The sequence below is a fragment of the Megascapheus bottae genome, chromosome 16 (genome assembly GCF_031878675.1).
Source record: "Megascapheus bottae isolate mThoBot1 chromosome 16, mThoBot2.hap1, whole genome shotgun sequence".
NCBI classification, from domain to species: Eukaryota; Metazoa; Chordata; class Mammalia; order Rodentia; family Geomyidae; genus Megascapheus; species Megascapheus bottae.
The window spans coordinates 2,827,948-2,851,892 of NC_143524.1; the positions used below are offsets into that span (position 1 = coordinate 2,827,948).

At 57.8% G+C, this 23,945-nt stretch overlaps 1 protein-coding gene across 1 annotated transcript; it reads left to right on the forward strand.

Annotated features, from left to right (window-relative positions):
* Window positions 1-243: 243 nt before the first annotated feature.
* Window positions 244-1,738, forward strand: Fgf4 (fibroblast growth factor 4). The gene is made up of 3 exons (XM_090348645.1): window positions 244-583; window positions 1,036-1,139; window positions 1,562-1,738. Exons 1-3 carry the CDS (start codon window positions 244-246, stop codon window positions 1,736-1,738), a joined length of 621 nt encoding a protein of 206 aa, XP_090204771.1.
* Window positions 1,739-23,945: the final 22,207 nt, after the last annotated feature.

The window sequence follows — 23,945 nt, forward strand, 5'->3', positions numbered from 1 at the left end:
CGATCCCGATCCCGATCCCGATCCCGGTCCCGGTCCCGGTCCCGTCCCCGCTGCTCAGCCACTCCACGCAGCCCTCCTAGCGTCTGCGCCCAGGCACCGTCGCCTCGTCCCCCCGCGGCGCCTCCCTCCGGTGCGGCCCGGCCGCGTCGCGGGCTCCTGCGGGCCGTCCCAGGCGCAGCTCGGTCCCCGGCTCCCGGGGCGCACGGACCGCGCGGCAGACTCGCGAACGGCCCGCGGGCCGGGATGGGAGGGCCTGGGCCGGTGGCGGCGGCGCTGCTCCCGGCGGTCCTGCTGGCGCTGCTGGCGCCCTGGGCGAACCGAGGGGTGGCCACGGCGCCCGCCGCCGCCAACCGCACGCTGGAGGCCGAGCTGGAGCGGCGCTGGGACAGCCTGGTGGCGCGCTCGCTGGCCCGCCTGCCGCTGGCCGCGCAGCCCAAGGATGGGGCCGCGCAGAGCGGCGCGGGCGACTACCTGTTGGGCATCCGGCGGCTGCGGCGGCTCTACTGCAACGTGGGCATCGGCTTCCATCTCCAAGTGCTCTCCGACGGCCGCATCGCGGGCGTGCACGCCGACACCAGCGACAGTGAGCGGGGCGGCGGGCCGGGAGGGCGGACGGGGGGACGGGGCAGCCGCGGCCGACACCTGCTCGCGCGTCCTGGGAACCGGGCACAGCCTGGGCACACCTGGCTTCCCGCCCCTCCGGGTGCGGGGACTCAGCGGGTGTAAAGTCGGGCCCCGCGCACCCGGGGCCCGCCCCGCCTCGCCGCCTTCGGAAGCGCAGGCTCCGGATGCCACATTCCAGCGCCTTCCCTAGTGGGCACCGAGCGCACGGCGCTGCGCCCGGGCTGGGGCCAGGCTTAGGGGCCGCGGGGACCGCCGCTCGTGCCACTCTGGTCCTGCAGTCCCGCCGGACAGCAGCCAGGCCCTGGAGGCCACTGGGGGCAGCCGGCCCCGGGTGCCCAGAAGCAGGGGGGCGGGGGATTGTGGGGGCCAGGGGCTCCCCTGCCTCTGCCTAAGCTGCTCTGCACCCTCCAGGCCTGCTGGCACTCTCGCCGGTGGAACGAGGCGTCGTGACCATCTTCGGCACGGGCAGCCAGTACTTCGTGGCTATGAACAGCAAGGGCAAATTGTATGGCTCGGTGAGTACGTCTGCGTCCTCGGATGGGCAGCGCCCACCCCGCCCCTCCCGCCTGGGTCTTCAAGGCTGCTAGTGATCTGACCACCAGCCCACCCCTCTGGTCTCCATGGCACCCTGGGCCTCCCAGAGGGCCCACACCCAAGGGAGACACCTGCCCCTGCCACCGCCAAACTCGCTCCTCCCCCACCCGCCAAAGGGGCTGACAGCGTCCCGCCTTCGGGACCGGCGGAGGTGAGGGACGCCAGCCTGGCCCATAGGTGCCTGGCAGGTGGCCGTGCACCAGCTGTTGCCAGCTGGCCATGTGTCCTTTGCATGTGAGTGCCTTGACACCCTGCCTGCCCAGGAGAGAGCTCTCAGAAGAGAGCCAGGGGCTGCGAGGGGACCCGGCACCCCCTCACCCTGCACCCCTCCCTCCCTCCCCAGTCTTCCTTCATGGATGAGTGCAAGTTCAAGGAGATTCTGCTCCCTAACAACTACAACGCTTACGAGTCCCACGCGCACCCCGGCATGTTCATCGCCCTCAGCAAGAACGGGAGGACCAAGAAGGGAAACCGGGTGTCACCCACTATGAAGGTGACTCATTTCCTTCCCAGGATGTGACCCTGGGGACAGGCCGGCCTCGGCGCTCTCTCTGCTCTGGGAACCCCCCCCCCCAAAAAGGAGCACTTTTATTTGGATGCAGAGTTTAATGCAAGAGTAGGTGTAAGATATTTTTTAAATTATTTAAATGTGTATATATGGCTACCAAATTATTTATGGTTTAGGGAGTGCTTTTTGTAATTTTCTGAAGAAAAGAAAATGAAACAGGAAAAAAAAAAGGAGCAAACAAAAAGACCCAATCAGTGACTGCAACGAGAAAAAAAAGCACCCTCTGGCTTTTGCAGCACAACAGGGCATGCCTGTGTGATCTTACTACTGAGTTTACTTTACTGTCCAAAACTTCAGGATACCAGGCAAGGTGGCACACACCTGGAATCCCAGCCTGTCTGTAAACTGTAGGTCCTGGGATACCACCCAGGCGAGAGGAACTTGAGTTCAAGGCTGCCCTGACTTATAAGAAAGCAAAAACACTGTCACCAGTGTGCTGCTATTTTGTGTGTCTAAAATAATGACATCAGAGCTCAACATTTCTGGCATCTTCTCTGGGCAATGGCTGCCGAAGCCTGGAGCAGTCCAAGGAGCTGGGGCTGAGTTCCTCTCCGTCTGTGAACGGGGGACATATCGGTTTACCTCGGCGATAGAAAAAGTCCAAGTCTTCTGCCACTGTTTTTAGATCTGCCAAGGCTGACCTTTGAACTTTCCTGTAGTCAATCTTCCTCGACCTACCAGATGCAAGAGACCCTGAGCTGACTTCATAAACTCCGGTTTGCCTTTTTTTGGATCAGCCACACCCCCTTCCCCGGTTGCTGTAGCGGTGGGGGTGCCCCCTTACCCTTGGCGGAGGGGGGGAGCTGCTTTCAGAGGGGCATTCCCTCAAATCTACCATCTACCTCAAGAGCCAGGGGGCTTGCTGCTGCAGCTTCCTGGAGGGCCTGGCGCCATTCTACGAGGCTTTTCCTCTGTCCGCATGCACCGTGCATGGCAAAGGGGTTGCAGCCCCCTTCAACCCTCCCTGTCATGTTTGAGCTATCTTTACCCCGTGATTTACTTTTAGTACAGAGAATCATGGTGAAAATATTTACAGACAGCTGTTGGAGTGTACGGTATGGTCACCAAGTAACCTTATATTTTTCTTTATATATTTTACAAATGTAACCCCTGCGGCCCAGGCTAAGATGGAAGAGGCTCCGGTCCCTGACGTTTAAAAAAAAAAAATGAATGACTTCTTAAAGTTGATACAAAATGACCTTAGCCTCCTGCCAGAAATGCTCCGAATGTCTCCTGGAGTGCTTCTGCGCCATCTCCCGAATTAACTTTATGGTGTCTACTGACAGCAAGACTCCAGAAGCTGATTGGCGGTTTTTTTGTCTTCCACATTCCTTTTGTGAACTCTTTGTTCCAATGCAAATTGATCCACTTAAAATACTTTCTCTTAAATCAAGTCCTTGGTAGAGAGCCACTGAGGCAGGGACCACACGGCTGAACTTGTGTACGTTTTTTTTTACCTTACCATGAAACACACTGTGTGTGTGTGTGTGTGTGTGTGTATATCTGTGTCACACACGTTCGTGTGTGCACACACTTGCACCATCATCTGGACTTGAACTCAGGGGCCCAGGCACTGTTCCTTGGCCTTTTTCCTCAAAGCTGGCACTCTACCACTTGAGTCATGCCTCCACGTTAGGCTTTTTGTTGGTCAGTTGGAGATAAGAGTCTCACAGACTTTCCTACCCAGGTTGGCTTCTGACTGCCATGGAATCTCAGTCTCCTGAGTCGCTGGGATCACAGACACTGACCTGTAAGCCAGGTCCTAGCCTTTGGTGTGGGAAGGAAAGATTGGTCAGAGGGCTTGAGCTGTCTGGGGCTGGGAGGGGGCAGGGGCGGGGGTGGCAGGGGCTAGGAAGGTGATTTGTGGCCAGTATGTGATGTGGTTAGCAAGATGATCATTTTCGAGCCAGTGAATTCTGAGGCCATCCATCCCTGTCTTAGCTCAGCAGAGCTGCCATTGCACCCTCGGTTGCAGTCTGTCCTTGACCCTGTGTGTATTACTTAGCCAATCACGCTCTGGGGAATCTGGGGGTGCAGATCTCGGGTTGCTTAGTGGGGGTTCGCGGTTTCTGTACTTGGCCGACTTCAGCGCCTGTCTGTAAATTGGGACCTGTACCAGTTGTGGTATGACTTATGTGTGCTGTGCACATCCCGCCCGGTGAACTCGAGCTTTTCCTCCTGTACCCTGGGAACCTGGATTTGGTGTGTTGGAATTCAGAAAGATATTAAAGTGATTCAAAGATGTCTGCAAATGCCCCATGTGAGTCTTCTTGTTCTGTCTGGATGTTTTGTTGTTCTGTTTTGAGGCCCAAGCCTCCTATGGCTGAAGATGGGTAAGGCTGAGAGAGGGCAGGGGGTCCCGTGGGGAGACAGATACGTGTCCACACAAGTGAGCCCTGGAAAATAAGCTTGGGGAGCACGAGTGTCACCAGGTGCTGGTCCCCTCCATCTCCACTCACCCAGGCCCTGGCCCATGGCCTCCACATGCGCTCACCTAGACTCCTCACATGGGAGGGCTGGGCCCCAGCTCAGGACATCCAACCAGGGGGACTATCTAGAGCAGCCAATCATACTCAGATGCCACCGCCCCTGGACCTGTTGTCCAGACACCAGGGCCGGCTGTAGAGAGATCCATGCCTCCATGCTGTGGGGTGTGTGTGTGTGTGTGTGTGTGTGTGTGTGTGTGTGTGTGTGTGTGTGTGTGAGAGAGAGAGAGAGAGAGAGAGAGAGAGGTGTAAGCAGAGGTTCCTGAAATGTACTCCTGCAAGACCCACCTGGCAGCTTTGCCCCCAGCCCCCAGCCCTCAGAACTGGGCTTGGCCTAGTGGTAGAATGTTTGCCTAGCATGCATCATGACCCTGTTTCAATTCCTCGGTACCACATACAGAAAAAAAGCTGAAGCAGTTGCGTGGCTCAAGTGGTGGAGCTCTAGTTTTGAGAAAGCCCAAGGATAGTGCTCAGGCCCTGAGTACAAAAGTCTTGGGACAGGCAAAATAAATAAAAAGAACTGGGATTAGCAGGGAGCAGTGACTCACCCCTGTAATTCTAGCTACTCAGGAAGCTGAGATCTGAGGATCAAGGTTCAAAGCCAGCCTGGGCACTAAAGTATGTGAGACTCTTATCTCCAATTAACCACTAGAAAGAAATGGCGCTGTGACTCAAGGAGTAGGGTGGTAGCCTTGAGCTGAAGAGTTTAGGGACAGCGTCCAGATCCAGAGTTCCAGCCTCATGAAAGACCAAAAAAAAAAAAAAAAAGAGAGAGAGAGAAAGAAAAAACTGGGATTTAAGATGTCTCATAAATGCAAATCCCCTACTCAGGAGGCTGAGGTCTGAGGGTCCTGGTTGAAAGTCAATCCTAGCAGAAAAGTCCAGGACACACACACACACACACACACACACACACACACACACACACTTGAGATATCCAATGTGTTATCATACCAGCAGATGGGCCCAGGTACTCAAGGCCCCTCTCTAGGCCTTGCAGTTTCTCCACCTACCGATCCAGTGACGTCTGCAACAACCAGACAGCTGAGCTTCCTCAGATCCTGACCGTGCCACTGGCTTTCTGGCCCACCTGACAACACCTTGAGAACTGTCCGTGTGTCGCAAAGCAGCCTGTACTAGCATTTGCATTCTTTCTTTTCTTTTTTTTTTTTAAGTGGGGAAAAGATGTATATTTATAATTAGCCAGCTGGATGCAGTTTAGAGGGTTTCAGTTTTGTTGGCAACATCTAAAGCATCCTAATGAGGAGCGGAACACAGGCCTTCTTTCCTCCACTGGGTCTGGTCAGGGTGTCGAGCCTCGCCACAGCAGTGTCACAGAGCTTCTTCACGGCCTGTTTCATCTGAGGCTTGTTGGCCTCGACAGCCACAGTGAAGACAGTGTTGCTGCCTTCTATCTTCTTCATGGCTGACTCTGGGGAGCTGGGTGAGTACATCGTGGTCAAGCCTGCTTCTCCTTAGAGCACTTGTTCCAGGATATGTGAGCTATGTGAGCTGTCTCCAGAGCTGCAGCCTCTTGGAGGCTGCCTGAAGGTGGTCTGATTCTTCCTCCTCCTCCTCCTCCTCCTCCTCCTCCTCCTCCTCCTCATCCTCCTCCTCATCCTCCTCTTGTCTTCTTCTTCTTCTTCTTCTTCTTCTTCTTCTTCTTCTTCTTCTTCTTCTTCTTCTTCTTCTTCTTCTTCTTCTTCTTCTTCTTCTTCTTCTGCCAGTCATGGGGCTTGAACTCTGACCCTGGGTATTATCCCTGAGCTCGTCAGTTCAAGGCTACTGCCCTACCCCTTGAGCCACACCACCACTTTCAGTTTCCTAGGGGTTAATTGGAGATAAGAGTCTCACATACTTTAGTGCCCAGGCTTTGACCCATGATCCTCAGATCTCAGCCTCCCGAGTAGGTAGGATGGCAGGGTCTGAGCCCCCAAGCCTGGCTCCTATCTTCTTCCTGTGGCTGTGGACGCCTCTCAGCACGGCCTTCTTGACTTTCAAAGCCTCTTCCTTGGCTTCAGCTTTAGGAGGGGCAGGAGCTCCCTTCTTTACTTTCAGCGCCACCTTGGTGAAAAGGAGCATTTGCTTTCTTGTGCTTTTTTTTTTTTCCTTCCTTCCTTCCTTTCTTCCTTTTCTTTCCCTCTTATTTGAGCTGGTACCCAGGGCTTAAATTCAGGGCCTTATGTTCCCTCTCTCTTGCCTTTTTCTCTCAAGGCTGGAGTTCTACCACTGGAGCCACACTTCTGTTCCGAGTTCTTGGCTGGTTAATTAGAGCTGAGAGTCTCAATCTTTATGATATAAAACATAAATCAGAAGCGGTGGCTCACGCCTGTCATCCTAGCTACTCAGGAGGCTGAGATCTGAGGATCAAGGTTCAAAGCCAGCCTGGGTACAAAAGGACCTGAGACTATTATCTCCAATTAACCTCTAGAAAACGGGAAGTGGGGTTTGGCTCAAGGGTAGGGTGGTAGCCTTGAGCTGAAGAGCTCAGGGACAGCGCCCAGGCTGAGTTCAAGCCTTATGACCCACCAAAAAAAAAAAAAAGAAGTTTGGAGTGCTTCTATAGAAACCTTGTACCCTTTTATTAATGCCTTCATTGTTGCAGTCTGGATATCAGCTTTTAGTCAAACTGAATCCACCATTCAGGTGCTGCTTCATTTGAGGGCCTGGAGCCGCCCAGGTGAGGAAGTGACAAGGTGACGATACCCCCTGCAGCCTATCTAGCTCCCAAGTGCTAATACTTGGCGCTTTGTTTTGTGACCCAGAAGCCTGGGCCTGAAGGGCTGGGCTTACAGGTGAGTTTAGCCACACCCATCCCTTAAGTGTTCATTTGTTATTCAAGTGCACAGTCTCTTTAGCAAGGGGCAGTGGAGGGGCTCTTCTGGTGGGCCACGCCCCTGTGCTGGGGGAAGGGCTGGGCCCTGGGGGAGGGGTTCTGTTACTGGAAGAATTGGGGGTTTTGTAAAAACGGAATCACCCACATCGCACTTTGTCCCACCAACCTGTCCCCTTCCCTTAGACTCACTCTGCTGGGAGGTGGCCAGGAAGGTTAACATGCAAGTGTGCAGCCAGGAGGAGGCTTCGCTGCCTCTGCCTGCAGGCCCCACCAGCCCAGCGTGAGCACTGCAGCCAGGACCTCCGTGGTGGGGACCCCTGCTTGAGGCCTGCTGAGCCCGCACCCTCTCACCCCTGCCCTGGCCCCCAGGCCGGCCTCCAGGGACCTCGGGCAGGCCCTCTCTCAAGGCCCAATCAGCTACCACCTCTCAGGGCTGTTTTGGTCTTTGAGTAAAACACTGTCATTGTCAACACTGCCATCAGCACACTTCCCCTTCTCACTCTGCTGTGGGTCAGGGATTGAGGCAAAGCCCGGCTGGCAGTGCTCCTGCTAAGTACTGAGTCCCTGGGCTTAGCCCTCATCTGGGTATCCTCTGGGTGTCCCAAGGTGACATCCTGACCGCCCAAAGGACAGCACTGGCTCAGCACATGCTACGACCTGGGTTCCATTTGATAACCAGCACTAAAGCATACTGTGTGTGTGTGTGTGCACATGCCAGTCTTGAGGCAGCTTGAACTCAGTCTGAGCACTATCCCTGAGCTTTTTCACTCTAGGCTAGTGCTCTGCCACTTGAGCCCCTCCTGGCTTTGGGGTGGTTCATTGGAGATGAGTCTCACAGACTCCTGCCCGGGCTGGCGTCAAACCATGGTCCTCAGATCTCTGTCTCCTGAGTAGCTAGGATTACAGATGTGAGCCACTGACCCTGGCCTTAGTTTTCACTTAAAGCCACACTACTTGCTAGGTACGGTAGTTCACATCTGTAACCCTAAGTACTCAGGAGGCAGAGATCTCGGTTCAAAGCCAGCCCAGGCACTAAAGTCTGTGAGACTCTTATCTCCAATTAACCACCAGAAAACCAGGAGTGGCGCTATGGCTCCAGGGGTAGGGGGGTAGCCTTGAGTTGAAGAGCTCAGGGGCGGTGCCCAGGCCTAGAGTTCAAACCCCACCACTGAAGGAAAAAAAAAAGCCACAGTACCAGCTGAGGGGTCACCAATGAAGCTAAGCACCAGCTGTGAGTAGAACTGGAGAGCCCGGGGCCTTGGCACCCTCCCTATCCCCCTTCCCCCATCCCCTCCAGGGACATTTGATTCACAAGTGTTAGAGACCTGTTAAAGATTCATTGTCACCAAACAGAGACTTTCTCCCCAGACAGGGAATGGCTACCGGGAAGGGCTGGGGAGGGTCTCAAACCAAAGCTAGGACTTAAAACCATGACCGCAGGGCATGGAGACTTGTCCTTGCAGGGCCTGAGACCACAGCCTGGCAGGACCAGGGCAATGGTGACAGTAGGGAGAGCTCTGAAGGCACAACAGCCAGGGCAGAGATGGCGCCTGACTGGGCGCCCAGCCAAACCCCAGCGCATGCTCCGGAAGGCCTGTAGGCATGTGGGCCACCCTCTGGGGAGAGGTGGCTGGAGGGGTAGACGTTGGGCCCTTTCCTCTCCAGCCAGGGCCAGCGCATCAGCAAACCCAGGCTCCCAGTGACCCCAGCGAAGTCCCTTCTGCTAGTCCTCAGTGCGGGGTCTGAAGCAGCCCCGAACCCCCAGATGCCTGAGGCTGCCAGTCCCGGTGCCAGCGCCAGTGCCGGCAAGGGCTAGACTTGGATTGTCTCAAGTGAGACATCGCACACCTTGACTAGCTCCTGTCCAGGGCCCCTGGCACCCCAGAACATGTTTTGTTTGAGCTGGTTTTGGAGGGCTGGTCTCCTGGGGCCCATGATCAGAGGCTCACGCCTGCAATCCCACCACTCAGGAGGCTCGATCCCAGGATAGCAGTGCAAAGCCATGGGGGGGGGGGTAGGGGGAGAGAGAGGGAGAGAGAGAGAGAGAGAGAGAGAGAGAGAGGGAGAGAGAGAGAATCCCAAGGGACAGCATCTAGGTCCTGAGTTTAAGCAAAGTGTTGGTGTACACACACACACACACACACACAGAGGCTCCATATACCATGAGGTGTTTAAATTAAAAAAAAAAAAAGCACTTTTTATGTGGAACCAAGCCAGGGCTCATGCGCGCAGGCAAGCCCTCCGCCACTCACTGCGCCACGTCCCGGCCCCCGCATGAGCTTTATACCACGGGTTTGTAGCTTGGCTCCAGCGCAAGGAACCTTCTGAGAAGCACAGTGGATCAAACCCGCTGGCCCTGAAGTCATCTGCGTGACTGGGCGTCTTCACCTCGGCACGTCCTACACTCTGGCTCCAGCAAGGAAGCCTGTGGCCAGCCCTGGCCTCTCGGCCTCTGCCGGATCCCTGAAGGGCTGGGCTCGCCACGGTCCATGGCACCGGTGGGGTGAGCCTCTCCAAGGAAACAGGTAGAGTAGAGCTGCCTGGTGACAATGAGCTGGACACAGCAGCTGCTTCGAGGAACTGCAGCACGTCCCCGGGCTCTGTGGACACCTGGGCCACCGCTGCACCGTCCCTGTTACATTTTTACACAGCCTCCCTCCCTTCCTCCCTCCCTCCCTCCCTCCCTCCCTTCCTTCTTTCCTTCCCTCCCCCTTTCCCTCCCTCCTCTTCCTCCCATCCTCCTCTTCTTCCTCCTTTTTTCTGGTGCTGGTCCTAGGACTCGAACTCAGAGCTTGGGCACTGTCCCTGAGCTTTTTTTTTTTTCCCTCTCTCAAGGCTGATGCTCTCTTGAACCACAGCTCCATTTCTAGCCTTTTGCTGGTGACTGGTGATGAGAGTCTGTGGGCTTTCCTTTGAACTGTGATCCTCAGATCTTAACTTCTTGAGAACGGAGGCTGCAGGTGTGAGGCTCCAGTGCCCAGCTGAGCCTTTCCTTTCAGTCCTCTCAGTGTTTACTGAGGAAGCTGCTTTGTCCTGGCGCTGCAAAACTTGCCAAGCAGACACTACAAAGGACTCACAAGGTCACAGACCGGCTGATGAGACTATGGATGGATGCTGGGGACCTGGGACCCCCGTCCATGTCCTGGCTTTCTCTGCATTGGTTGGGGGGGCCGTCCACTGCAGTGAGGGGACGCAGGGCTTTTGAGTCTCCTTTCTACCTGCAGCTCACTGAGCTGTCCAGGCGTGCTGAGCCTGTGTGTGTGTGTGTGTGTGTGTGTGTGTCCCCGTCCTGGGAGTGGGCAGTCTCCCCTCCTTGTGCCTTGCTCATCCCTCTCCACATACCCCTCCCATAGAGCCCCCCTTCCCAGCTCCTGCCACCAGCTCCCGAGCTGTGGGTTTAGCAGGAGGAATGGAGAAAGCCCTTCTGCAGATCTGCCCCTTTGACTCGCAGCTTGATTTGTACATCAGAGACATTTCTCACCACTGAGTGTTAATGGGTGCAAATAGCCCCCAGTCACCCCAGGAAGGGCGTGGGGTGACCAGACCCAGCCCGGGCTGCTGGCCCTCTACTTGGAAGGCATTAGAGACTGCAGAGGGTTCTGGGGGGCTCACAGAGCCTGGCTGGGCCTGGTGAGACAAGTCAGCCAAAATTCAACTGATGTCTACCACACCCCGTGGTCGCCCCAAACCTCCTTACCCCAAGTGAGACTTGCGGACTGTTGGGGCTTGAAAGGGAAGAGGACCCGTGGTCCTCCCCCCCGCCCCCTCCCCTGGCCAGGTCAGTGCTCAGTGCAGGAGTCCACAGGACTCCTGTACAAACACAACAGCCAGGGCACCGTGACTCACACCTGTCATTCCAGCTACTCAAGAGGCTGAGATCTGAGGACGGCAGTTCAAAACCAGTCCAGTCAGGAAAGTCCATGAGACACTTGTCCCTAATGAAGCAGCAAATGTGCAGAGGAGCTGTTACCTAAGTGGTAGAGCACCAGGCTTGAGTGAAAAAGTCCAGTGAATGCAGGAGGCCCTGAGGTCAGGCCCCAGCACTGTACCCCTCCCCCCAAAACAACAACCATGGGGGGAAATCAACCCCAGTGGCTCAGGCCCATAATCCTGGCTATTCAGGAGATCTGAGGTCAACTCTGGGAGCAGAGGGAAGGGAGAAAGGAGGAAAGGAAGGGAGGGAAAGATGGGAAGGCAACCTGTGTAGAAAAGTCAGGCGAGCCGGGCGCGGTGGCTCACGCCTGTCATCCTGGCTACTCAGGAGGCTGAGGTCTGAGGATCCAGGTTCAAAGCCAGCCCCAGCACTAAAGGACCTGAGACTCTTACCTCCAATGAACCTCTAGAAAACGGGAAGTGGGGCTTGGCTCAAGGGTAGGGTGGTAGCCTGGAGCTGAAGAGCTCAGGGACGGCGCCCAGGCTCAGGGGTAGCGTGGTAACCCTGAGCTGAAGAGCCGAGTTCAAGCCCCATGACCCACCCCCAAAAAAAAGAAAAAGAAAGAAAAGCCAGGAGACTCAATTAACCACAAAATAAACCATAAATGGAGCAGTGGTAGAATACCGACCTTGAGGGAAAGCTGAGGCAGCGTCCAGTTCCTGAGTTCAAGCCCCAGTACTGGGCTCACACACCTACACCACCCCTACACAGACAAACCCCACAGTTTTCCTTCCCTCCCCTCTCCACTCCTCTCTTCTGTCCTCTCCTTTCTCCCCACCGTTCTCCTGTCCTCTGCTCCCCGCCCTGCACCTGCCGTCCCCCAAGCCCCCACTTGAAAGTCTGGGTAACCCATCATATCTGCACAGACCCTACCCCAAGCAAGGACATATTCCTGGGGCCCAGGTGTGAGAATGTGGACACATTTTCGGGGTCCCCATTCAGCTCTCATCAGCCGGCCGGATTGGGCTGCCAGCCAGACCGGGCCAGGGGCATCTCCTGGGCTCTGGACAGAGGAGGGAATGGATTGGCCAGGTTGGCCCTGCCAGTGCCAGGGCTGGGTATAAGGGACAGAAGACTTGGCCCATGTGACTGTCACACAATCAGAGCAGAGACATCCTCAGCGGCGGGGTCCCTAACAGCTGGTTTCAGGGGGTAGGACTTATCCCTGCTAGTGCTCACTGTCCAGCTACAAAGGCTGTGTCTGCTTACCCACCTCTTCCCATGACGCCCCAGGGCCTTTGCACATGCTCTTTTCACCTGCGCTATTCTGACCTCAGATCTTTGATGGCTGGCTTCCCCATCTTGGAAGCCACCTTCCCTGACCCCGCTGGAGTGGCTGCCCAGCATTCTGTTGAGCAGCTTTAACCCCACTCCAGCTCTGAGCCATGAGACTCCCCTCACCACTGCATTGGAAAGTGGATGGATGTTTGCTGAGTGAAGGGCTGAGCTCTGAGACACCCCCACATGGTCCCTACTGCCCCAAGGGGTCCTGAGCCTGGCAGCTGTCGGCTGGGGAAAGGTTCCCAGCTCCGCCTTTCTTCCTGCCTGTCTGTGGGGTCAGGTGGGGGCCTCAGGCGGGGGTCCTGACCCCTGCAGACCTAAGGCTGGCTCCTTCCGGCTGGGTGGAGGGTCTGGCAGCCTTCACACCTGGGGCAGGGGCAGCTTGGCCGTTTGCTGGTGTGTGGTGCCCAGCCAGGGCCCTTTTGGTGACAAATGTGCATTTTCCTCGCGACGTGGGCCTCAGGAAATCTCTGGCTATTCATGTGCAAACACGCCCTCTGGGGCCCAGGGGCCCCGGCTTTGCCCAGTGTGGGCCACAGGGAGACAGAACAGCCTGACGGAGGAGCCAAGGCCAGCGAAGGGACTGGAGGGACTGCCAGTCTGCCATTCACTCACCTGCCGGAGCACCAGTCCCCAGCCCTCCCCCGTCCCCACCACACCTGCTCCAGGCAATGTGTTGTATGCAAACAGCCTGGGGTTTCAGCCACACCTGAACCCTGAACCCCTGCTAAAGTCACGCACAGCCAGCAGCAAATCAAGCCTGCTTCCCGAGCCAGGGATTCCTTTCCTTTCCTTTGCCCGTTGTAGGGCCTGCACTTGGGGGCCTGGATACTGACCCTGAGCTTGCGCGCTCAGGCCACCACTTTGAGCCACAGCACCGCTTTCAGTTTTCTGGTAGTTTATTGGAGATGAGAGCCTCACAGACCCCGGATGGGCCAGGATTTTCTTGTAAAAGGAGACAAGATGCAAGCTGGGTGTGGTGGCTCACGCCTGTCATCCTACTTATTCCAGAGGCTGAGATCTGAGGATCTTGGTTCAAAGCCAGCCCAGGCACTAAAGACCTGAGACTCCAATTAATCTCCAATGAACCTCTAGAAAATGGAAGTAGGGCTTGTAGGGCTGTAATCTCAGCTGAAAAGCTAAGGTGCCACGCCCAGGCCCAGAGTCCAAGCCCCACGACCAAGAGCAACAAAAAAGAGACCAGGGGGCTCTGGACGCGGGGAGTCCCTCCAGGGAGGCACCGGGATCCTAGCCCCATGGCTCCTGGGATGGGCTTGCACTGGAGGCCAACATGCTGGACACGCTGGTCTGGGCTTTCTGGGGGTCCACACAGACACCCCTCCCCTCCTGACTCAGGCTGTTGGATCAGCAGGGCCTGGTGTGACCAGGAAGGGCTCTTGGAGGGTCACTGGCTGTGGAGCTGAGAACATCCTGGGGTGACGCTGCAACTGGGCTCATGATAGAAGAGCTGGGGGGGGGGGGCACCAGGAGCCAAGGTGAAAGGAAACCCAGAAGGAAGGGAAGCGAGTATCTGAGTGGGTGTCCGGGGGCCCAGGCCTGCCATCCCTGCCTCGCCCACAGCCTGGGGAGTTCTGCTGGCTCTGTGCGTCCCATCTGCCACCCTTGCAGAGAGCTCACGTCCAAAGAAAGAACGCCAGGAATTTCCCAGCGGAGCCGGGCTGTGGGGGCTCTCCCCACGTGGGCATGGCTGCCACCCCAGCACCCCGAGGCTCCCGGCCGGCGGTGCCAGCCCCACAGGGGCCCAGACTCCAGGCTCAGCCACCCACTGTCGCCTTGGAAAGGTCCCTGGATGGGCGTCTGGGGGCCGAGGCCCATGGGCAGAGCCCGGGTACTTGCTAGGGTTAGGCAGGCAGAAGCCAGGGCGCTCTACCTCCCTGACCTGGCTTGCTGAACAGTCTGGAACAAATCACTCCATCTCTGTTCTGTGTGCCGTCCAGTTACCAGGCAGCACTCAGGGGCTCGGGTGATACAAACATCCATCGAAGCCCAAAGTCCCTCTCCAAGTGACCTCTTGGTCCCCAGCAGGCCCTGCAGACTCCCTCGGTTGGCGGAGGCTGGCGGGCCCAGCTCCAGCCAGCGCGGCTGTGAGGGCCATCGAGCCAGGCGGAGCTGTCCAGCCCCAAGAGGCCTCTCTGAGCCCAAGGCCCTGCAGCCACCCCTCCCCGTCTCTGCCATGCTGCTGGGCATTTGCACAGCTCCACCACGGGTTCCATGGCGGGGAAGGGTGCTGGCATTCCAGGCTCTGTGTGGCTCTGCGTGCCACCCCAGCCAGCCCAGCTCTCACCATCTCCGCACTGGACCTTGGCCTTCTTCTCTAGCCAGGCGCCCCACCCCCGAGCCCTCCTAATTCCTGCTCCTCCTCTACGGCCAGCCAGTGTCGCCACTCTGACGGAGACCCAGGCCCCCTTCATGGCAGGGACACTGGGGGGGCCCTGTGTGTGCCCCTCCCCCAGGGCCTCAGCGCCCAGAGGCCGTGCCTGACCCCTGGTCAGCCTGTGCCCAGCATGGGACCCACCTGCATCTGTCTACCCAGAAGCCGCCCCCACCCTCTGGACTTGGTTTTGTTTTGTTCTGTTTTCTTTTTCTTCTTTGGTCAGTCCTGAGGCTTGAACTCCGGGCCTGGGCGCTATCCCGGAGCTCTTTTACTCACTTTGAGCGACAGCCTCTTCTGGTTTTTTGTTTGTTGACGGGAAGTGAGGCTGTCCTCCCTAGGCTGTCTTCGAACCCCGATCCTCAGATCTCAGCCACCAGCCTGAGCCCCCAGCGCCTAGCTGGACCATTCTTAACTCCCCTCTCGTTATAATCATGGTCATTCCCCACTGGATTTCCTTCACACCTCACTGTCCAAAATATCTCTCGGGAAGAATTATTGATGGTGTCCCAGGTTCTGAGTCCCAAAGTGGGGCCGCATAGCCCATGTTTGTGCGCATTACCCAGCACACAGTAGGAGCTTAGTGTTTGATCACCCCGCACAGTCTAGGTGCTCCCTCTGTGTTTGAAGGCTTGAGCAATTAGGAAGATGGGGGCGGGGTTGCTGGGTCCCCAAACGCTGCTCGGCCCCCGAAACAGCTCTGATCAGGGCAGCTGTCTGGTCCCAAATATTTGCTTTTTTTTAAAACATAAACTGTTGTGGGAATCTACGGTAATCTCCCGGCTCTTTGCTAAGCCTGCGTTAATGAGCCAACCTTGGTTCTTTGGTGTTGGTGTTCTCTGAAGTTCAACTCAGAGAGAAATGAAAGGAAAAGCGCCCCCAGCCAGGCCTCGCCCGACACTGCCACCAAAGCCAGGCGCAAGGCACCTTCTTGGAGTTTGGGACGAGTTGAAACCAGAGAAAAAAGCCGAGTCGGGCCCCGGCACTGGGCCCAGGCCGCCTTTGAGGGCCAGCTGAGCCCGGCGCACATTTGGAGCCCAACAGCCCAGCTGCCAGATGTTCCCTGAGAACGAGGCCACTTCAAACGCCTCCCGCCCGGCCCGTACCTGCTCAGCCTTTGTGGATTTCAAAGGGAGAACCACGGAACTTTCCCTGTAATCACGGGCCCGGCTTGCCTTTAATGGCCCATTAGGGCCTTGAGCAGGGGCCCTGATCATTACCTGGGTCTGATGGCCTTGGAGCCCACCTGGAGACGCCCTGCAGCCACCTGCCGGAGCGGGTTCTACCCGGGAGAGCCAGGACCCTGTCTGGCCTCGAGTCCGTGGTGCTTGCCCTGAGTCCCGGGCTTGCTGTGCACTGTGGGCCCAGCCTGGACATCTCTGGGTCTGACTGATTACTGTGCTGAGGCGGAGTGATGGGACCGGCCTCTCAGCCTCCAGAGGACTTTCAGACTCTTTGCAGAGCAATGGGCCGAGAAACGGAGACCCTCAAATCTATGTCTACCCAGAATCTGAGTGACCTACATCCATCTGGGATCTCAGGAGGACTCTGGAGCAGGGGCCTCTGCCTGCAGCTGTCCCTAAGCCGAAGATCACACAGAACACCCCGATTAGGTGGCCTCATCTCACGGCCAGCGAGCCCCCAACACCAAGGAAAGACGTAGGCCCAGGCCTTCCAGAGGGCAGGAATGCGGCCACAAGCCAGGGACACAGGAGTCACCAGAAACTAAAGAGGAAAGAATATCCTCTCACAGGAATTCTTCCTCAGACACCCCGAGGGACGTTTTAGTGGTCCTAAGGCTTGGACGCAGGGCCTGGGTACGGTTCCTGAGCTCATGTCAGCTTACTACCACTTGAGCTACACCTCCACTTCTGGCTTTGTGCTGGTTAACAGGAGACAGGAGTCTCTTAGATTTGTCTGGCAGGGTTGCTTGCTTTTGCCATTCTTTCTTTCCTGCCTAGCTCTCTCCCTCCCTCCCTCCTCCCTCCCTCCCTGCTCCCTCTAACTCCCCTCCTTACAGCCTTAGCCCTAGGGGATGCTTAATGTCCTCTTAGAACTTCCATTTTGATGATAGCCTAGATTGGGTAGTGCCTCAGTTTCCCCCTAAGGTGAGTGGTCTCTCGTGGAGACAGGGACCCTGCCCACCCTCTCCCAGCAGGGCACTCCCAGGTCTTGTCTCCCCACCTACCAGGCAGGCCTGTGCTTGGGTCTCCTCTCTGGTGTCTCTGGCATGGGGAGGGGAGGTCTCCCGGGTTGAGGCCTTCTGATTTAGATGCTGTCGTCATCGAGGGAGGACCTGGCTCGGATCAGGCACAGATGGGGCTTGGACAGCTATCTGCAAGCCTGGGGTGGCCGTGCTGGAGGAGGCCAGGGAACATACTTCCCTGGAGGACAGCAGAGCCCTAGAAAACACCTTAATTTCCAAACAGCTTGATTTTTCAACCTTGTTTTCCGGCATGTGACTAGCAAGCCTGCAGGGCAGGGAACGCAGAGGGCCTCAGATCAGACAGCATGGCCCAGGCTTTCATGGTGAAAACCGGCCCATGAGCTGGCCCTGCTACGCCCACTAGGCTGGCCAGCCAAGCCAGGGAGGGCGCTTCCAACCCCCAAGTCGTGAGGTGTTTGCCATGTAGTAAGAAATCATGGAAATAGATACCAGCCAGCATGCAGATGCCCCAGAAATTTGGTCATGAAATCTAAGCGAACTGTGAGCCAGACCCCTCATCACCCCCAGGGGCGGGGGCTGGAACAGGACAAAGTGGGCATCAGAGCCAGGCCTTGATCTGCTGGACCAGGAGCTGACCCTGGTCCCTGGCCCAGCTCTTCCTGGGGCAGGGGCGGGGGGGGGGGTGTGGGCGCAGGGCTGAGGTGGGCAGAAGGAAGCCTTCTCCCACCCCCAGACTTTCCTGGAAAAGCACAGAGATGCCTCAGGCCAGGCTGGCCCTGGGTGGGTAAAAAGGGGGGTCTTCCTGCAAAGGTCACTGGTCCTGGGCACTTGTCCAGCCACTCGGTCCCTGAAAGTCCTTGTTTTTCTTCTTGCAGTGCCCGGCTGCGGGGGAAGAGGCTGAGGAACAGGAGAAAGATGCCCCCCTGTCCTTGTGTCTCTGTCTCTGACTTTCTGTGTCCCCATTTCATAATGGGTGCTTTATATTGATACGGAGTAATTGGTACCCAGGAGCCTCTGCGAACACCCACAGGCTGCGGCCCCTCCAGAAGCCTGAGGAGGTCTGGGACCGCATCCAGCAGGCCTCATCACAAGGCTGTGCAGCAGAACCACGGCTGGTCGTGCTTTTAGATGCCTGCTTTAACTGGCTCCTGTGTGTGTGTGTGCCCCCGGTTTTGCTCAAGCCTGTGGCTCCACCTCTTGATTCACACCTCTACTCTTGATGAGTGATTGGAGAGAGCTAAGGGTTTCATGAATTATTCTGTCCCGGATGGTTTTGAACTGCAGTCCTCAGATCTCAGTCTCCTGAGGAGGTCGGATTCCTGGTGTGACCCCACGTTGACTGGCTACTTGTGTGGAATAGTGACACATGGTGAGCCCTTGCTGGCTTTGGGCATCCTGCCTGGGTCAGAGGCCTTGTAGCAGGTCCCGTGCCCACGGGTGGAGGCCCGTGTCCTTGGCAAGAGCCCTGGCCCTCACCCCGTGCCAACTACTCCCCAGTTGAAGCCACTGGGTGCCAATCCCGGCTCTGGGCCTCAGGCTGGACTGAGAGGCCCCCTGGGTCCACCCAGGCCTTCTGGCCTCCCTCCCCGCCTCCCCGCCTCCCTCCTGGCCTTCCCCTCGATCTCACAGCGACCACGGGGCTCAGCTTCGTGATTAGCAGGTGTCCGTCATGCTGAGCCGGTGCCAGACCCCGATTCCCCAACTCAAGTGACTGACACGATGGTCCTTACGTCACTCAGAAAGCCAGGAAAGGGGACGGGTTCTGCAAGGCCCTAATCGGCTGACATCAGAGGCCGGGTGGGGGGTCCCCTGCCCTTTGAAGAGGGCCTTTGTGGTAGTGATGGCCAACCCTGAGCTTGAAGCCCCCAAGGAGCTCACCAACCCAGCCTGGGGAACGGCTAGAGAGGGCGCAGGAGCCGGGGTGGCGGGCACTGGTGCTCCCAGGGCTGGGTCAGGCAGGCCTCCCGCAGCCGCGGCTGGGACTCCAGGACCCCCTAAGGGCAGCTTACGGGAGGAGTGTGTGGGCACTCAGCGGGGCGGGGCTGCCTGGGCTAAGCAGTAGCTGAGACGCGTGGGGCCAAGTGCAGGGCGTGGAGAGGCTCAAAGCCCCTGGAGGAGAGCACCGGGGTTGGGGGTAGGGTAGGAACGGAAAGCCAGCCGCTCTGCTCGGCCAGGGACTTGGCTCGATTTAGTGGCATGCAGCTTGCACTCCTCAGGCATGGGTTTGAGCTCCTGTGTGGCTCCTATCTGTGGGCCGTGGCCTCACAGGTGGCTTTCACGGGGCATCCCAGAGCCTTCCCACGAGCGTCACCTGTGCTCCCCTACAGCTTGGCCCTGCCTCGGCCTCTGCATCATAAGGAAGTTGGGGGGCTTGGCCGGGCCCCCCAGGGAAGCTCACGGAGCTGCCCCCTGCCCACATGCCCTGTCCCCTGTGCCATGTCTCCGGTGTCCTATCTCTCTCTCTGTGTCCCCCATTCTGTGTTTGCCACACTGTCTCTCCTCCCCTCACCCCGTGTGTCTCCACACCCTGTCTCCACACCGGGTCCCCCACACCAGGTCTCTGGACAAGCAGAGGACACAGGGCCTGCCACCAAGCCCCCAGAGCCCAGAAGGGAGGCAAGAATGGCTCTGGAATGGGGAAGGTTCATGAGAACCGCCCCCCATGACCCAGGATGGAAGGAGCTCTCAGGTCAGAGGTCAGGGTCCCCCAGGAAAGCCGTGAGAGCAGTTCTGCTACCCAGGACAGCACAGAAGGGGCTGCTCCTGACCCCAAGGCCATCAGGCACGTGGCCTCGTCCCCTGGGGACACCCCAGCAGAAGACCCACGCCTGCTCACTGCCCCTTGCACATTGTATGACTACAGTAATCTACCCTCTCTCAGCCAGGTGTTCAGGCCTCTAGAACCTGCTAGAAGATTCTTTCCCATTGCATTTGGTAGATGCACTTGCTACTTCAATCAGAAAGCTGATCCACACAACCCTCCCTCGCCACTGGTCTCCCAGTCTGTCCTGACCCCACTGTGGACGGCCAGGGCCCCCACTGTCCCCTCCCTCCAGGACAGGAGGCCCACCACCCTCCCTGGTCCCAGGCAGGCAGTGATGCTTCAGAACTCGGGGACCCTGGGCTCCAGCCTGTGGCCCCCAGCACAGGGTAAGGGACACGGCCTTGTTGGTGCCCAGCGTCGGGGACCGGCTGCAACTCAGATGGCAGCTGGGGCCCCAGGGGTCCCTCAGAATGGTGGCCTGTGGCCTGGTCCTGGGGCATGGGTGACCCCCAACCCTCAGCTCTTAACCCTGACCCTGGAGGTTCAGGCCTGGGGGACTCAGCATGCCTGCTTTGGGTGCCAGCCCTCGCCCCCGCCACCCATGCCCGGGACCACGGAGCCTCCGTAGCCGGATGTGGCTGGGCGCCATCAGCTTCTGCAGCTCCAGGTTCGCAAATCAGGCAGAGGCCAGGCCCAGCCTGGACAAAGCTGCTAACGCCTCCATGCCCCCGAGCCTCAGTGCTGTGTGGGGTGGCGGGGGCACACTACCCGTGTCCCCTCTCCACCAGGGACCAGTGGTCAACAGCGCCACACCTCAAGCTGTAGACACTTTCATGGGTGGAGTTGCCCCGGGAGGGGTCCCCGGGGCAGCCACACCTGGGCATGCATACAAGCACATGTGTGCATACACACACACACACACGCACGCACACACACACACACACACACACACACACACAGATGAGATCCTGCACACAATAAAGGCAGACAGGCACGACCTGGCAGGTTGCAGCCTGCAACACACCCTTCCCTGCACAGTGTGCCCAGATTAGAAGATGCACAAAAACACCTAGAACGACTCAGATCTCCGGGTGCCAGTCAGTCCTCCAGCAGACCTGTGTCCACCACAGGCCCTCCCTCCCCTTCAGCTCCTGCCTCTCCAGCTCCAGGCGCCCCTCCCTGCTCCCCCTCATCAGCGTGCTACTTGTCAGTAACCAGCCAGAACCCTGTCTTCTTGCTGGCTCGGGGGCTGCATTCTCTCCAGGGGTGCTGCCCTAGCAAGACACCCCCTTCCTCATGGGCCTGGCTCTGCTTAGCCGGCCTGAAACCACAGTGCTCGGGCAGCTGCTGGGATGAAGGACTTGGCCATGCAGCCGCTGGCCAGACAGCTCTGCAGGAGCCCTAACTGTACTCAGGACACAGTGGATCTCCCCTTGGTCAACAGAGAGACTCCTGGGCCCACTCTGCCCACAGGATGAGGTGTTGAGGGGTCTCTGTGCCTTCCCCACATACAGAGCAGGTGGCAGAATTCAAGACTTTCTAGGCCCAAGCCTAGCCTGGCCCCTGTAGGTCTGCTTGCAGCTGGAAGGGTCCCAGCGAGTGTGTTGGCTTTCTTTTTTGCTATGCATGGGAGGGGATATGAGACTCTGCCTGGGCCACAGGCGAGCAGGGCCCCCAGGACACAGAGCTGCATGGCCCCCGCCCTCCTGTGCTGCCAGGTTCCCCAGACCCCTCCCCCCCCAGGGCAAAGGGCCATTGTCCTGTCCTGTGGAATGCCACACCTCTGAGAAATAGCAGCCCCCCATGAAGTGGCCCTGTGTCCCCCAGATGCCCCCCCCCACACCATTTATGATGGCGACCACCTCACCGTGTAATTCCTTGTCTGGGTGACAATTGGTCCCCAGAGTGCTTTACAACCTGCCTGTAGCAGGAAAGGGGCAGCCCAGAGTCCTGGTGGCCGGGCCATTTGGCGCCCATGTTGGGCCAAGGGCTGGCAAGGAAGCTGCCCAGAGCCAGCCCTGGTGGCCGTCCAGCTCTCTGAGGATGGGCTCGATGGCCGCCCAGCTCTCTGAGGATGGGCTCGGTGGCCGCCCAGCTCTCTGTAGATGGGCTCGCTGGCGCGTCCTCAGGGTGAACCATCCGAGGCAGGCTCTCCAGATCGACAGCTGAGGGACCCCAGGTGTGAAGATGACAATAAAGTCTCCCAGAATTATCCTGAGGCTGGAATTAGATGGCAATTGTCAAATGATGGCCTAACACAAAAGCTTGGAAGCAGTTTCAATTGTCAACATCAAAGCAGATGACCCAGGCCTCGCCTCCCAGGACCGCAGGAACCCACATCTTTCCTCCTCTGAACCCACAATTCTGGTTGTGTGTGTGTGTGCCAGTCCTAGGGCTTGACCTCAGGGCCTGGGCATCTTCCCTTCATTTTTCTTTTTCTTTTCTTGCCAGTCCTGGAGACTGAACTCAGGGCCTAGGCACTGTCCTTGGGCTTTCTCAAGGCTCTACCACTTGAGCCACAACACCACTTCTGGCTTTTTCTGTTTGTGGTACCGAGGAGTTGAACCTGGGTCTTCATGCATGCTAGGCACGCACTCTCCTGGCCCCAGTATCCCTTCATTTTCCACTCAAGGGTGGCCCTTTATCATTTGAGCCGCAACTGAACTTACAGCTTTTTGGTGGACAATTGGAGATAAGAGTCGCAAGGACTTTGCTGCTCAGGCTGGCTTTGAACTCTAATCTCAGCCTCCTGAGTAGCTAGGATTATAGACATGAGCCACCAGTGTCTGGCAACAAGTTGTTTTAAATCAGAAGTCCCCAGGGCCAGGAGCCACACAGAATCATCTTGGTTGGGACTGCAGCACCCTCCCCCGCCCCCTTCCAGCCCTGTGACCCTGCATCGCCACGCTGACCTTTCTCTGTGTTCTTTGTTGTTTTATAGTCTGGACACTCCTCTCCGGAGAATTCCCTTTCATCTTTTCTGCATGTGTGTCAGGCCTTTTCCTCCCCTGAGATCTGTTTCTGTGGGCACAGGAACTTGAAGTGGGTTCCATTTTTCTTTGCTGTCTAATAGTTCATGGTGTAAATGTCTACTGTTTACTTACCTGTCTCTCTAGACACCCATTTGGGCTGCTTCAGTCTGGGGCCATGGGGACAGGAATGTCACTGTCCTGGGTTTCTTGGTCTGGAGGGAAGGAGATTTTGTGTGTGCCTCATCCCCGGACCCCCCACCCCAGCAGCCTGGCCTGCTCAGTCTTTATCTCCTGACTAGGCAGGTGCTCTGCCATGGGCAGTCTCTTCTGCTTGTCTGAGTTTTTTGGTTTTGTTTTTTCCACCAGATAAATCCCACCGGACCCTGGTTGCCCAATGGGGCCTTGGGCCAGGCTCTCCTCCCGAGCAGCTGAGAGCCCAGGGACACCCAGGCGGGCCCTCCCCTCACTGCACAAAGATGTCTGAGAAGAGCCGCGCTCTCTGCAGGGACGCAGACGCGCAGACGCGGTGCAGGAGGAGCCCGGCAACCCCGGGGGTGCAGTGGCATTCCGAGGAGGCCACTTTTTATATTCCATTGGATGTGTTTTTTCTCTTTTTTCTTTTTGTCAGTCATGGGACTTCCACTCAGGATCTGGGCGCTGCCCTGAGCCTCAGGGCCACTGTGGTCTCAGGGTGGTTAACTGGAGGTGAGCGTCTCACAGGGACTTTTCTGTCTAGGCTGACCCGGGTCCTCAGATCTCAGCCTCCGGAGTGGCTGGGGTGGGGGGCGGAGCCACCGTGCCCGGCCTGCTGTTTCTTTTTAGCATCACCTGGCTTCACAGGTGTCCCTCTGCCTGAATCCCACCCCAGTCCCCTGTGAGGACTCCAGTCACCTTGCTGTTGTTACCCAGATGGGATGGCACGCCGCCCTCCCCTCTGCAGAGCCCCCACCCCCACTCTGTCCTCCCCACGTCCTCCCTCACGCCCCCACTCTTCACTGACTGGACATGGCAGCCCTGCACTGGGAGCAGGCGAGTGGCCGACGCCTGCCTGGGGCACCAGCAAGGGCGGCACGAGCCACTTCCGCCTTACGACAGAAGCAGCGGTTCCAGAGCGGCAGTCCCTAAGGAAACACACTAGAATGTTCTGTGCACCATTCTCTTCTCTCCGCAGAGCTGTGCTGTGTGGATAAGGAGGCTTAGGGTCAGAGGGGACCAGGAGCATCACACAGCAGGTCAATGTCAGCTTTCCAAGTAAGGAGACCCCCGCCCCCCCCGCCCCCGCCTGCCCCATTGCTCACCTCCCCCTCCACTCCCACCTCCTGCTGGG

What these genes read in the sequence shown, in the direction of transcription:
- Fgf4 (XM_090348645.1), top strand. Translation starts at nt 244, where the DNA reads ATGGGAGGGCCTGGGCCGGTGGCGGCGGCGCTGCTCCCGGCGGTCCTG. An exon ending in GCACGCCGACACCAGCGACA is followed by an intron (nt 584 to 1,035) that starts GTGAGCGGGGCG and finishes TGCACCCTCCAG; the next exon opens with GCCTGCTGGCACTCTCGCCG. An exon ending in AGGGCAAATTGTATGGCTCG is followed by an intron (nt 1,140 to 1,561) that starts GTGAGTACGTCT and finishes CTCCCTCCCCAG; the next exon opens with TCTTCCTTCATGGATGAGTG.